General features: G+C 58.8%; 1 protein-coding gene across 11 annotated transcripts in view; it reads right to left on the bottom strand.

Moving 5' to 3' along the window:
- Nucleotides 1-145: 145 nt before the first annotated feature.
- The window catches only part of ANKS1A (ankyrin repeat and sterile alpha motif domain containing 1A), a 179,362-nt gene continuing 165,899 nt past the window's right edge, over nt 146-13,608 (bottom strand). For 3 of the 11 annotated variants that reach the window (XM_047732923.1, XM_047732927.1, XM_047732934.1), the window contains 12 exons: nt 12,033-12,131; nt 11,170-11,322; nt 10,946-11,053; nt 9,601-9,765; nt 8,151-8,276; nt 7,830-7,901; nt 7,556-7,642; nt 6,855-6,995; nt 5,148-5,318; nt 4,835-4,933; nt 4,148-4,245; nt 146-3,598 (listed from right to left, as the gene is read on the bottom strand). In XM_047732923.1, the coding sequence (XP_047588879.1) occupies nt 3,547-3,598; nt 4,148-4,245; nt 4,835-4,933; nt 5,148-5,318; nt 6,855-6,995; nt 7,556-7,642; nt 7,830-7,901; nt 8,151-8,276; nt 9,601-9,765; nt 10,946-11,053; nt 11,170-11,322; nt 12,033-12,131 (1,371 nt within the window). In that variant the 3' untranslated portion in view covers nt 146-3,546. Of the gene's footprint in view, nt 4,246-4,834; nt 4,934-5,147; nt 5,319-6,854; nt 6,996-7,555; nt 7,643-7,829; nt 7,902-8,150; nt 8,277-9,600; nt 9,766-10,945; nt 11,054-11,169; nt 11,323-12,032; nt 12,132-13,608 lie in introns of all 11 variants that reach the window. The other 8 variants (XM_047732930.1, XM_047732933.1, XM_047732925.1 and 5 more) reach the window with 7 other exon arrangements.

Genomic DNA, 13,608 nt, shown 5'->3' with positions numbered 1-13,608 from the left:
AGCGTGCCAGTGGCACCCCCACACTCATCCCAAACAGTGCGGGACCCTTGTCAGCAACCCGCAGCCAGCCTACAGCCTGGGCCCGCACTTCTGCTAGAGAACCATCAAGAAGCTTTTCAGTTCAAAAACTCCCAAAAAGTAAGGCTGGTTTCATGTTGCTTCTCTTTATTAATTCAGTCTGTTCTACGTTGTACAGTTATGAAAATAACCGAACTGAAGGTGGAAGCCCAGGAATGTCGACGCTCTGTCTTGCGTAGTGAGGTCAGTCTATGTTGCCACACAGATTCGTTATGTTTGGTACCACAAGATGTTTGTAATTCGGACAGAATCAGACAGATTAACAGTTCTATTTACAGTAAAATAAAAGGGGAATTCATTCAAGTATCAAAATACAGAGACAAAGATTAAATAACATTTTTATTACAATTCAGTCCCATTGCCACCCCGTTAGCAACACCACTTCCGCGAGCTGCTTCCGACCGTCATCTCGCAGATCTGGCCTCCCGAAGGCCGACCAAGGGCGGCAGAGCCTGGCAGACATGCAGCCTGGCAGTAGGGTTCCTACGGCTTGGAGTGGCTGGCAAGCAGAAGGGAGGCAAGCAGAGAAGCCGGGTCTGGGGAAGGTACGACTCCCTCACAAGGCTGCCCAGAGGGGCCCTGCACGGCTCAGACCCTGCCTCCGAACTCGGGTGTGGGACCAGGCGGCTTTTCTGCTCCAAGCCTGTCCTTGAAATCACACCACCCTTTTCGAAGGGAGAGAGAATACCTGCCCCGGGGAGAAGTAAAAAGGAAAGAAGAAAAGATCCAGTCCCTACCCTTCTCAGCTATCCAGAAATAAACCAATCTCAAAAGCAAATCCAGAGCCAGCACAGACTAGCCAAGGCTTTCCAATATGACAACACCCTGAATAAATAAAGATATAGCAGCTTCAAGGGGAGGAAACACCTACATGTGATTTAAAAACAAAAAGGCAGCTCGAGCAGCTCATCGTAGTGTCTACAGTTTGCTTTTTGGACCTGCCGACCCCCCGAGAGGAGAGGCGCGCTTAGCTGAGGCCAGGCCCCCCTTGTTAGGGGAAGGAAGGGTGCTGACCCCTCTGGTTCCCTGGTCGATTCTCGCGTGTCGGCAGGGGCAAAACATGTGTGGTGTGAGCTGGTGGGAGGCTCCCGGGCTTTGGGAGAAGCAGAAAGTGAAGCCAGACTTCAGGCGTTGAGGTCCTGGTTTAGTACCGGGAGGTGGGGGTTCCCTGGCCCTGCTCCAGAGAGGAGGCCCAGCCTCAAGGCAGCGGGAAGATGGCGGGCTTTCCCTTTTCTGGCCACCACAGGGCGGTGAGTGTGCCCAAGAGCACTCTCTGTGCACCCAACCCACAGGGAATTTCAACTCAGCCTTTGCTGAGAAGGAAGTCCCGCCAAAGCCTGGCACGTGGGGGCTGAGAGCAGCCCGTCCCATGCCGGCAAAGCATGAGGCCTGCTGCTGAGTTGGCCACGGAGGAAGGGCTCCTCTCTGCTCCCTACCCTGGAAGGGGCTGGGCCAGCAGCGGAGCCAGGAGCCAGCTCTGCCCCTCAGCCTCACAGCAGTTACCCCATTGGCTTCCACCTCCCTCAGGAGCACAGAGCAAGAGTCCAAGTTAACAAGTGAAGCAAGCCAGCAGGAGGCCTTAAGTGGCAGTGGTGCGCCAGGGCCCCAGCCTGCCCTGAAGGCAACGCGGGGGGAGAACCAAATCCACGGTCACCTTACTTAGCCTTCTCTACACTTGGAGCCCGAGATGAATCCAGCAGCCAAAAATAAAACAGTCAAACTAGTAATTCAGAGAATCAAAGCGAGTCCTAATCACACAGACCTGATTAGACAAATCAAAAATCGGCAGGTAGCCGTCTTAGCTGACCTATCCGTTAATGCCCAAAACAAAGCTGCTTTTTCTCCTTTCTGACCGAACACAGGCAGGTCTGAGGCCGCCCACGCGTGTGTGGGCCGGCGCCCTGACCACCGCCGGCTTGGGCGCCAAGGAGCGGCCCAGACTGCGCGGCACCAGGAGCAGCTCCCTCAGCCCCGTCTGGCCCGCGCGCCTTCACATTTGGAACCCGGGGAATGGCCCGGGGGTCTCTGCTTTTGCCAGGTGCCTCTGAGGCTGTTCTTATTGCAGAGGTGGCATCTGGCTCTGAATGGGGACAGAAGTTGTGCAGTTCGTAAGGAACAGCAGCAACCGACTTGGCTGGGTCTGAAAGCAGACTCGAACAACCCCACTCCCGTCTGCCCACCTGGGCCTGCTTTCTCTTTCCTCACAGGCCGCTGCCTCCTCTGCAACCTACCGGACCGCGCCAGCAGCCGGTGCCAGGGACGAAGGCTGTGCAGACCGGCCTCGGAGCCACTCTCGGGCCCCCTGTCCTCTGATCCCGAGGCCATCTGTCTAAAGATTGGCAGTTTAACCTGGAGGTCTGAGCCAAGTCTTAAAAATTCATTTTATAGAAAAATTTTTTTTTCTAATAAAAAATGTCTTCTGGACAAGTCACTTCTTGACTCTCTGGAGTTTCCAGTTTCCTCTGTTCAAGGCCTGGCATGTGGCTTGCTCTGTAAGACCTGGTGGTGGCAGGTCCAGGCCAGGCAGCCCCAAGGAGCTGCTCCTGGCAGAGGCTGGGCCTGGGTCTTCAAAGCTGCAGGTGACACAGTGGTGGCGGTGGTGGCGGTGGCAGCGAGAGCCTGTGCTCCCCACGTCTGTGTTTCCGCAGCACAGTTGGTTCCTCAGTGGCTCAGCTTGGCAGAAGCAAACACAATGAGGGGAGGAAAGGGTTAACCACAGGGGCCTTCACGGGGTGGAGGGAACTGAAAGGAAGCATGGAAGTCAAGGAACATCCCTCACAGCCTCCCCCAGCACCTGTGGCTCAGCATGGCTGCTCTTGAAGGCACGAGGCCAGGCCGGCGGGCGGGAGCACCCACCCCACGCTACCACCTTGGGCTGCGCCTCTCCAGGAACTGCTGGAGCACCTGGCTTCCCTATGGGCCTACATGGAGCTGCCGCTTGCCTGTCTCCTGCCATCTGAGCTCCTCGGCCCTCCCCAGACACTGTGGGGCTTCTTCAGAGCCTCAGCTCCATGATCCCAGCTGGCAGACTGTCCCCCTCAGGGGACTCAAGAGGTGGAGGGGGGCGGACTATCTCTGGCCCCCACACTGTGGAGCAGTGTCGGAAAGCCCCCCGGAGGACAAGGTGGGAGCTGCTCGGTCCGGGTTCCTGTCCTGGAGTAGCTCCATGCTGTGAGGGAAGAAGGGGCCGTGTGCGCACAGGGCACAGGCCTCCCTCGAGCTGGCTGCTACAGAAAGGCCTTCCTCCTTGGTGAGCTAGACTCCAGAAACAGCCTCGTTATGCCCTGGCGAAGACAGGGGTGGCCAACCGCACACCAGCCATCCCGTTCCTCGGAGTGGAAGCCTCAGCGGGACCCAGAGACCTGCTCAGGGAAGCCAGCCTGTGGCTGTTGAGATGCTCAGAGCTCCAGGCTGTGGAGTCAGGCACGTGCCTGAGGACCTCGGGCCCTCACAGAACGCAGTATGAGCCTAGGTGAGCCGTGCCGCCCAGCTCGGGCTCTTGCAGGAGGGAGGCCAGCACCTGACGGCAGAGGACAGAGGATTGGGGCCGCAGGCCAGCCATGAGCGGAGAGCAAGGGGATTCTGGCACCGGGTGGTCACAGTGGTTGGTTGTATCAGGAAAGGTGCAAAAAGTTCGCTCTTGGCAGCGGCACCCAGCTGCGGCTCAGCGCAGAAGCCGGGAGAGGAGAGCAGACCAAGAGCCCAGCCTAGTCAGGGGGAGCGGTCACGGGTGCCGTCTGGCTCTGCTCGAGGGCTGCCCCCCGCCCCAGGGTTCACAGTGCCTGCCCACTGAGCCCTCCTGGTGACCACCTGGAAGACAACTCACACCCCCACCCCCGCCAGGCTGTCCTCGCCCAAGGGGGGACTTCACAGTGTCCGGTGGTGTTGGGTACGAGCTGTGAGTGTGGTGCCTAGAGCGGCTGCCGGCAGGGAGAGCAGGGCTCCCCAGGGCTGGGGCCTTGGCGTCAGCAGCCGGAAGGAGAGCTGAGAAGAGCAGAGGTCGGATGGCAAGGCACAGTGAGACTAGTGGAGACAGGGAGTGAGCGGTTAGAAGATAGTGGTCTCATACTTGGTGCTGAGGCTCCGCTTAGAGTCCGGTTTAGGGTCCACAACCCAGGAGACGCTGGCATGGGACTGGGCATCTGGGTCCGTATCGGGTGGTTCCAGCTGCCAAGGAAGAAGGGTGAGGGGTCAGAGAGGGAGCACCGTGCCTGGCCAGGGGGCAACAGGGCCCAACTGTCCCTTCTTCCTGCGCAGGGCTGTGCTGGTGTCGTGCCAGCGTGAGGGACATGAGGGGCGGCCCTGGTTCTCCTCAGAGAGCAAGCCCCCTAGGGCTGAGATGCAAGAGCGGCACCCTCCCCAGAGCATCATAGGAACGCCACCTCCGGGCCTCTTTAGGGTTGACTTATCCCAGGGGCTTCTCAGAGCTGCTCAGGTAAAGGAGCCTTGACCAACCCGAGCATCGTGCTCTGAGCCCCAAACCTGTTCATGGCGCCAGGAAGGGGGTACGGGGCTGGGAAACCCAAGCCTCTGGGTCCCTTGGGCGGGGCCTGCGGGCACACCCCGGGCCAGACCACAGCAGGCACCCCGGGCCTCTGCAGAGGACACACAGAGAAACAGCTAAAGCACAGATAGGGATGGCAGGAGGGTGGCTCAGGAAAGAATGTCACGTGGGGTGGGGGAGGCTACTAGCGTCTCAGAAAGCTCACGGTCACTTCAGGAAGACTGACACACAGACAGCAGGAGGTGTAAAGACCTTGACTCCAGGACTAACAGACGGCAGCGGTAGGTAAGAAGGACGATGGGTGGTGCAGGTGTGACAGTGACAACAGCGACTATCGGGGGGCGGCGGCACCTGGGGTGCAGAGCAAAGCAGACACAGACATGGGGTGGCGTTACTGGGAGCTCACTGCAGGCCGGGGCCCGGGGGCGCCTGGCGAGGGAGGGGACTGAAGCCCGCAGGGCACAGGCAAGGCACTGACAGCCAGTTCCCTCCCGGTGCCCACTCCACCCCAAGTCCTCGAAGCCCAGGGGGTAGGAGGGGGTCTGGGCGCCTGGGGCCCACGTACTGCTGACTTCCTCGTGCCGACCCGAGGCTTAGGCACCGGTTTGGAAGATTTTGTTTCAATCATCTCAGCGGTGGAAGGCCCCAGGGAGCGGGACTTCTGGGCCTGCAGGGCCAGCTGATAGGCCACCTCGAACGCCTGGCCCAGTGTCAGGATGATCTCATAGGTCAGATTCTGGGAGGAGACAGAGCACGACTTCAGCACTGAGACCGAGGAGCCACCTCACCCCTTTGCTCGAACCCCTCCAACCTCCCCCCCGCCCCCCCTCAACCAGGCCTCACGGCCCTGAGCACAGTTCCGGGGCAGGGGGCACCAGAGTGGTCAATTCTGGCAGGATACTTGTTTTCAAAGCACTGCTTTGTCCCAAGGTGACTGAGATGTTCGGGAACAATCTGAGCGTCACACACATTTTGTTTCCCCTGCACGATGTCAATGTGGACACAAACACCAGGGGACCCGGCAGCTCGGCTTCCCCTCCCGTGGTGCTGTCCCTCTCCCAGCCCTGAGCTCCCCTTCCCGCCCCGGGCTCTCTCAGGGGGAGGGGGCCGGCCTGACTGCCATAGCTCTGACTTTCTTAACCACTGCCGGGGAACAGCAGCGCCAGGGTTTGCTAGGTTCCTCTCTTTCAACGTGTCACTGAGCAAGTTTCTGAGTGTGGTGCCCCCAGCCCCATCTCCCCACAAACCTGGCTTTTACTGCGTGATTTTATGTAACATGTTCCTCTTTGGGAGCACATATGTTGTGTTACAGCAGAAGTGACTGTGGAAAGTGGGAGCTCTAGCTCACAGTGCTAGGAGCTACGAGTATAGGGCAGATGACCCCATTCACCTTCAAAACCAACCCTACGAAGCTGCTCTTGTTATAGCCGCTTTTCAGCCACGGAGCCGGGGACAATGACTTTCTAAGACCACATAGCCAGCAAGTGGCAGAGCCAGGAGTCTGATGCTAGGCCCGGAGTAAGCATGGATTTCCTGGGGCTGAGAATGCCTCGCCGTCTGTGCCCCAGGAGCCACAGGGATTTGGCAAAAAGCTACTGTCACCTGGGACAGCAGGGATCTGGACAGAAGCCTGGGGCTGAGGAGAGGGCCTGGGGCCTTGTCTCAGGGTAGGGGCAGTCCCTGTGGGCCCAGCCGGAGCGTGAGTGTGGGAGAAAGCAGCCTCCTGTCAGGAAGGCACTGCTGCCCCCAAGGAAGGTAGAGGGCATTTCAGGGAGACTGTCCTTTGAGGGTCCCAGGGGGGCATGGTGGGTTGACAAGCAGCCTGGGGGAGGGAACCCCTGACCAGAACCACAGAGGAGCCGCCTAGTTAGCTGCCTGTTCTCCTCTGTGCTTCAGTCTCATCTGTATGGGACTGGCCCAGGGGACTGGCCCAGAGGCACCTGGGGGGCCAGTTGGTTAAAGGTCTGCCTTCAGCTCAGGTCATGATCCCAGGGTCCTGGGATCGAGCCCCACAACAGGCTCTCTGCTCAGTGGGGAGTCTGCTTCTCTCCCTCTCCCTCTGCCCCTCCCCCCAGCTTGTGCGTTCTCTCTCTCGTTCACACACTCTCTCTCTCAAATAAATAAAATAATTTAAAAAATAAAAAATAAATAAAGGGAACTGGCCCAGACAGTTGCCGGGGCCTCGGCCCAAACCAGACATGAGCCAGGTGCCACCCACGTGCTGGGATGGCAGGTCCCCTCCCTCAGTGCCCAGCTGCAGGGCTCCACCCACCACATCCACCGTGCTGAACACATGGCAATAGTGGTGGCTGGTCTGCAGGTCCTTGGTGATGTAGGCAAAGGTGCAGAGGTCCTCTGGGTCCTGGGCTGCACAGGAAATGTTCCGAATCTCATGCTCCGCAATGACATTCTGCTGGGGAAAGCAGGGTCTGGAATTCTCGGCCCCAAGGCCCACCTCAGCCCATTTACACCGCCACCACCACTGCCACCTTTTCCCAGTCTGGGCTGTTAGCCCAAGGCCACTGCTTCTCTTGTTCGGTGGGCGCAGGGGCAGTGTCTAGCCTTGCCAGCATAGGTTTAGGGCTCTCCGCCCTTAACCATGACAACAGAGGGCGCCACATATTCACATCTGACCACCAGCTCTCCAGCCCCTCCGCCCTCCAGGGTGGGGACAAGGCAGGTGAGGTACCAAGGGTGGGGCATGGGGGGAGTCCTTTGCTTGTGAAGAGAATCACACCACCAAGGGCCCGAGAACAGGTAAGAGGGCTGATGGAACCCATGCTCAAAGAGACCAGGGGCGCCTGTCACTAGGGGAGGGCCCCGGGATCAGGATGTTTGGCGACTGAGAGCCAAGCGCCTGGCCGAGGGGGTAAGAATGCAGAGGAACAGAGAGGGCTGCAGACACTTTAGGCAGCCTAGAGGAGGCGGTGGGGAGAGGGTCCCCTCCCGCTAACAGTGCTGTGAGAAGCACACCTTGTTGGAGGCATCGATGAACTTGACACCTTTGTATGTGATGGACAGGATGATAGTGGGGATCTTCTTCATGTGCTCGGTGGATTTCTAGAGGAAACACGGAGTGGGCCTGTGAATGCCCCTTCTTAAGGCCAAGCCCCTCGGATCCCATAGGCCCCAGCCTCCCCCTGACCTTACATAGCGTGGGAGGGCCCATGGGCTGCAGCAGGCGCCCCGTTGATGCCTCCCATCCCCACCAAATGCCCACACGCCAGCACACACCCAGACAACCTACCCGCATCTTTGCACAGGCATCCTGTGTGGATTCCGTCCCTCGAAGATCTTTGATCAACATGGAGCCCAGATACTGAGGGTATAGGCAGTAACTGGGCTTAGGACGTCCTGCCTTACCAGGTGGGGGGACCCAACCAATTGGGACCATAGTCACGTGGTTTCCTCTCCTAACTCCCTTCCCCGACCCTGGCTGGGAGGCCCTCCTGCCCCCTAGGTGTTGGGGGTGTCCGAGGAGTGGAGAACAGCACTTGAGGCCTGAACCTGGCCGGGAGGGGTGGGCGACAGGGAGGCTAGCCAGGCTGGGAGGGCAGGGGCAACTCACGTTGGCTTCATAACCGCAGGACTCGAAGATGAGTTTCTCTGGCTGGTGTTGCCAGCTCTGCACTGGGGCGTAGGGGGCAGCCAGGCTGGGGGGCCGGAGGGTCAGTTTCGCTTCGCGCTGCTCTTCCTGCAGAACACGTGGGGTCACAGGTGCGTCTGCCCATTTCAGAGGAACTCAGGGCTCCAGCACACCCAAGGGCAAGGAAGCCCACTACAGGGGTTCAAGGGCAGGAAACAAAAAGTCAAGCAGACGCACTGGGGGCGGAGGTGAGGCCCACCCATGCCAGAGGGAAGGCGGGGAGGCAGGAATCCAGACCCCCTAAGGGCAGGCTCAGTGGGGAAGGCTCTAAGGTAGACAGGACAGGACCAAGACCAGAGAGGGGAAAACAAGCACGCAGCACCAAGAATGGGAAGCAGAACCTAGGTCCGCAGAAGCCTTGTATACCAAGTCTGGGGCCCTGGAGCTGGTTCTGGGTGGGGCAGGTGTTCCAGGAGGGAGCGTTCTATACTGTTCCCTGAGGCTGCCGCTGGGTGGGGGCAGGGGGGCAGGAGGCCACTGAATTCTAGGCCAGGTGATGGGGGCCTTCACCAGTTGGGAAGAATGGGGAGGCAAGAAGAGTCAGGAAATTATGACTTCCATTTCTAGCACTGTGCGGGAAGTCTTTGGCTACGGAGCAACTAAAGCGGCTGGACAACATGCTTTTCGCATCATGACATTCATGGCTGTGCCCATGGAGAGGTGAAGGACACCCCCAGGTGCTGGAGGTGAGTGTAACTCAGGAGAAAAAAAGCAGTGAAATTAGAGTTCCCGGGGTGGCAGGGGGGCGGTGAGGGAAATGTGTTGATCTTGTGTCCCGTAGGCCAATTTGGAGGACCAGACGCAAAGCCGGGAACCTATGTGCAAGGCAGGAGGCCAGGCAGACGAATACATCAGGAGGCCGGAATGCAAGGCCCTGAGAAGGTGACCGAGGACTGCAGGCTGGGGGCCAGCCCAGGGCCTAGCAGAGGCTGCGTGGGGGGAGGGGAGCGGCTTTAGGAAGGCAGACAGCATGGCTGGATAGGTCTCCTAGCTGCATCCCACGCTGGGCTGCAGAAATGCAGCAGGAAGAACCAGAGTCTGACTCGGGCCCTGGTTCTGTGGGGCAGGCGGGGTGCGGGGAGTGGAGTCCAGGATGGGAGAAAGCCTTTCTGTGGAATAGGCAGGGCAAGCAAGCTGAGAGTGGGACAGAAACGGCGCTGGTGGCCTGAGGGGCTGGGATGTAGAGGCTGAGATGCAGGGGAGGCCCTCCCAGGGAGGGGAGGAAGCAGGGTCCTCCTCCTGTTGGTGATCCAGGCACCTGGAGTTCAGTGGCCTCCTATCCCCTCTCCCCCACGCCAGCTGCCAACTCAAGGGACACAGGGGCAGTGAAGGGGTCTGGGGACCCCCATTCACAGCTCCCTCCTGGCCCCACCTGGATTCGGAAGCGCTCCGCTCGAGAAGGTGCCGCAGGGTCATGAAGACTGTCGTGCCGCCTCCTGTCCGTGTCCCCTGGAGGCAGTAGCAAGTCTGCAGAGCGGCCGGTGCAGGAGTCATTCTGGCTCAGTGGGGACGACGTCTGGGAGAGCAAATCCTGGCACTGTAGTGGGGAGAAATCCAGGGAACACTTGGAACCCAGGAGGCCAGCCCCTGGATTATGGGTGTCAGCCAGCCCTGGGGCTGCCCAGGGCCCAACAGGGGCAGGTGGATCAGTGAGAACGGACACGGAGCAGGCACCAAACGGACGGCACACTGACCCACAAGCCTGCGGGGAGACCCCGGCCACGGAGCCAAAGCCACCAAATTCTTCCCCGAGCCAGGAAGCCCTGGTGATCCAGTCCTGCGTGCAAGCAGCCACCACGGGTACCCCCACGTCCCTCGCACACTCCTCGGCCTGGAGCCATATGGGAGAGAGGAGGTTACAGGGCTGGGAAGCTGCTTTGCTGTTCATCAAAGATCACATCATCTGCCGTGATTCACTGCCGCTCCCTGGGCACGTGACCAAATCCAGAGCCCTTTCTTGAAAAAATACACAGCGCTGCCCATCGGCACCCCGAAATCCCATCGCCTCAGTTTTTATGCCAAGTGTCAGCGTTTTATGGCCCCTCGATGTCACAGGGGCTGCCGGGTGAGAGGACGGAGTGATGCCCTCCGGGTGAGGCGGCCGTAAGCAGGTGGAGCCTGGGGGCCCTGCTTGGAGCCCTGCGCCCGTCAGGTCCCAGGCCTCAGCTCTGCAGCTGGGTGGGGTCTAATCTGCAGTCTGAGGTCAGCGGGCTGAGCCACAAAGCATCTGGAACCCACCCTGAGAGGCTTTTACTTCAGAAGACCTAGGGAGGGCGCAGGTCCTGCCACGGAGCTCCAGCTTTGCCCTCCGTCCGGGTTCCCCGCAGGCTGCCCCCCACTGTCCCTCGCTGACCCCTGGCTCTGCCCACCCGGCTCTGCCCCCCGGGCAAGCAGTGGCTGGGATTTGGATATTTTTTCCCTTTTCCTGACATGTTACTTTCTACTTAAACTGGAATCTTTATCAGAGGTGCCACCGGGCTTCTCGGATGCAGGCAGGAGGCACATAATCGATACATAACCGGCCCAAACAATTCCTGCTCGGTGCTGCTCGCATTCTCCAGGCCCTGGGGGCACACTGGCCCCAACAACAAGAGGGGACAGATCGTTCCCACCTCTCCTATGGAGGTCATGCTTTTTCCAAAGAATGCCTCAAGCAGTCTCTAATTCCCGGCAACACGAAGAACACACTGAGCCCTTTCCATCCCTGCCCCACTCACTCTCAGCTGGGAAAACCGAGGGGGCTTCTGAGGCGGCTCCTCGTATGGTCTGTCTGCCAGGGAGGCGATGATGCGCTTGCGGTGGCCGAGGAGATGGACCTTCAGCACCTGGGTGGGGGTGGGGGTGGGGGAGGGTGATCAGGCCGTGCCTGTGCCCATAGCTCCCCACCTGCCCCGGACCGCACCTGGGGGCCAGGCTGGGCCTGAGCACAGGCTGCACTCACGTTGACAAGCTCCAGTTCCCAGAGGTTCTTCACAGTGTCAATAGAGCTGTAGCCGCTGGACAGGAAGGAATGCACGTAGTCCTGCAGCCCCAGGGAGTCTAGCCAGGAGGGTACTGATGGGGGACTGCTGCCGTCACAGCCCAGCGCTTTCACCTGTGGGGCGAGAAGGGTCAGGACTGACAGCTCAGACCTCCTGGGGCTACAGCCAGGAGACCAGGCTCCCCTCCCTTCACACAGCCCTTTCTGCCGCTGCCTGGTCTCAGCACCCCCACCTGTGAGATGGGGCCCCCGCAGCCCTCCAGGCCTGAGGAAGACAGCCCCAGTGGGTACTGCTAGATGGGAGGGAGGGTTCACAGAGGGGCTCCCACTGAGCTCTGACAAGATCATGGACCTGGTGGGACAATATGGTGTGTTCCTGTGAAGTGGGCAGTGGCCTCACTGTTGGGACTTGTTTGTGCTTCTTGAGCTCTGGGGTGAGTGGAACAAACAAGGGTACAAGGACTTCCCAGGGCCAGCAGAGTCAAGTGGAGGGGCTGGGGATACCAGCCCCTGGCTCCCCAGGCGACAGGTCAAGCCTGTGGGTACCAGCTCCTGGGCTGGGCAGAGGCCTATGGCCTCCCTCTGGAGCCCAGACTGGGTCCTCAGCAGTCCCTAGTCTCTGCTGACTTACTGGGGCCTCAGGACATGGCAGGACAGTAAACAGACCTCTGTGCTGCCTGCTGGGTCCCCCAGGATGTGGGGCAGACCCCTTGCAGTGATCCACATGCCCCGGAGCCAGGCTCCTTCCCTGTTCTGGGTCCAGGCGGGGTCGGGAGAGGGCCCTGGCTTCAGCTGAGGCTGCAGAGCCATCAATGGTTAGTTACCTTGGGCAGGGATCGCGCTGCCTGGAGCAGCTTCCGCCGGTGCTGTGGGTCACTGATGCCGATCTCCCGCAGGTCTTGCTCTTCCATCACGTTAGACCCCTGAAAGCAAGAGAGAGTGACGTGGCACCCTCCTGAGCTGGGGGCCGGTGGAAGCCTCTCATGGCCCCTCACCAAATTCTTCTTCTCTACGCTAAGCATCGAGGGGTACAGAGAGCCTGGGCTCCCTCGGACAAATCTGCCCAGACAGCCCACTCCTGCCTGAGCGGCTCCCAGGCGAGCTGGCCAGCACCGGGGCTCCAAGCAGACAGGGCCGGGGCACGCAGGGTGCCCAGCCCCAGGTGCATCCGCTCCTCTGGGGGGCAGGTCCACAGCCTCAGAGATGAAGCACAGGAGGACTGGACTCTCCAAGCCTCCTCACAGACCTGCTTTCCTGACTCGAATGCCAAAGCAGCCACGTTAGGTGATCTGCCAAGGAACTAGACTCATCCCAGGGAGAGGAGTCCCAAAGCAGAAACTTCAGAAAAAGATTTCTGGCTGGCCCGGGAGCTGGGGAGCGCCAGAGCTGGACCACTGAATGTGATGGGGCAGGGGGCTGTCGCCCCTGCAGGCTGGCCTGCTGACAGCGCCCCAGGGATTTGACTCAGACCACCCCATTTCACGTTCACGACCAGGGGACTGTCTTCACCCCCATTTTATAGGTGAGGAAAAAGAGGTATACCGGTCAGGACTATGTCAAGGCCGCGTGTCGGGCGGTGGTGCTCAGATCTGGCTGCTCCCTGCCCCCCAACCTCTATGATGTTTTATTCCTCACAGGAGTGTCTCCAGGTAAGTTTTATCAGACTATGATCCACGAGAACTCAGAGGTTCTGCCCTGCTTTCAGCCACAGCGTGTCCCCAGAGGAAACTTAACTGCCTTCCCAGCTGTCCCTCCTGAGCCAGCTTCCTGTTCCCACAAACAGAATTTTTGCACACGTTTGACACCTATTCCTAGGACTTAATACACAGACATATCTCAGAGATATTCTGAGTTCAGCTGCAGACCACAGCAATAAAGGGTATATTGCTATAAAATATGAGTCAAATGAATTTTTTGCTTTCTTAGGGCTTATCAACGTTATGTGTACACAATACTGCAGTCTGCTAAGGGTGCAATAGCATTATGTCTTAAAAAAATACATACCTTAATTACAAAATACTGCTAAAAAATGCACCATCTGAGCTTTCAATGAGCTATAATCATTGATCTCAGATCACCATAAAAAATATAATAATGAGGGGTGCCTGGGTGGCTCGGTTGTTAAACATCTGCCTTCAGCTCCAGTCATAATCCTGGGGTCCTGGGATCAAGCCCCGCACAGGGCTCACTCTCAGTCTCTTTCAAATAAATAAGATCTTAAAAAAGTATGTAATAATGAAAAAAGTTGAACTATTGCAAGAATCACCAAAATATGACACAGAGACATTAAATAAGCAAACAGTGCTGGTAAATGGCCTTGACAGACCCGATCGATGCAGGGTCACCAGAGACCTTCACTTTGCAAAAAATACAGTTTCTTCCAAGTGCAAAAGGGAAATG

Source organism: Lutra lutra, chromosome 6 (assembly GCF_902655055.1).
Source record: "Lutra lutra chromosome 6, mLutLut1.2, whole genome shotgun sequence".
NCBI lineage: Eukaryota > Metazoa > Chordata > Mammalia > Carnivora > Mustelidae > Lutra > Lutra lutra.
This window is presented reverse-complemented; position numbering and strand designations above follow the sequence as displayed.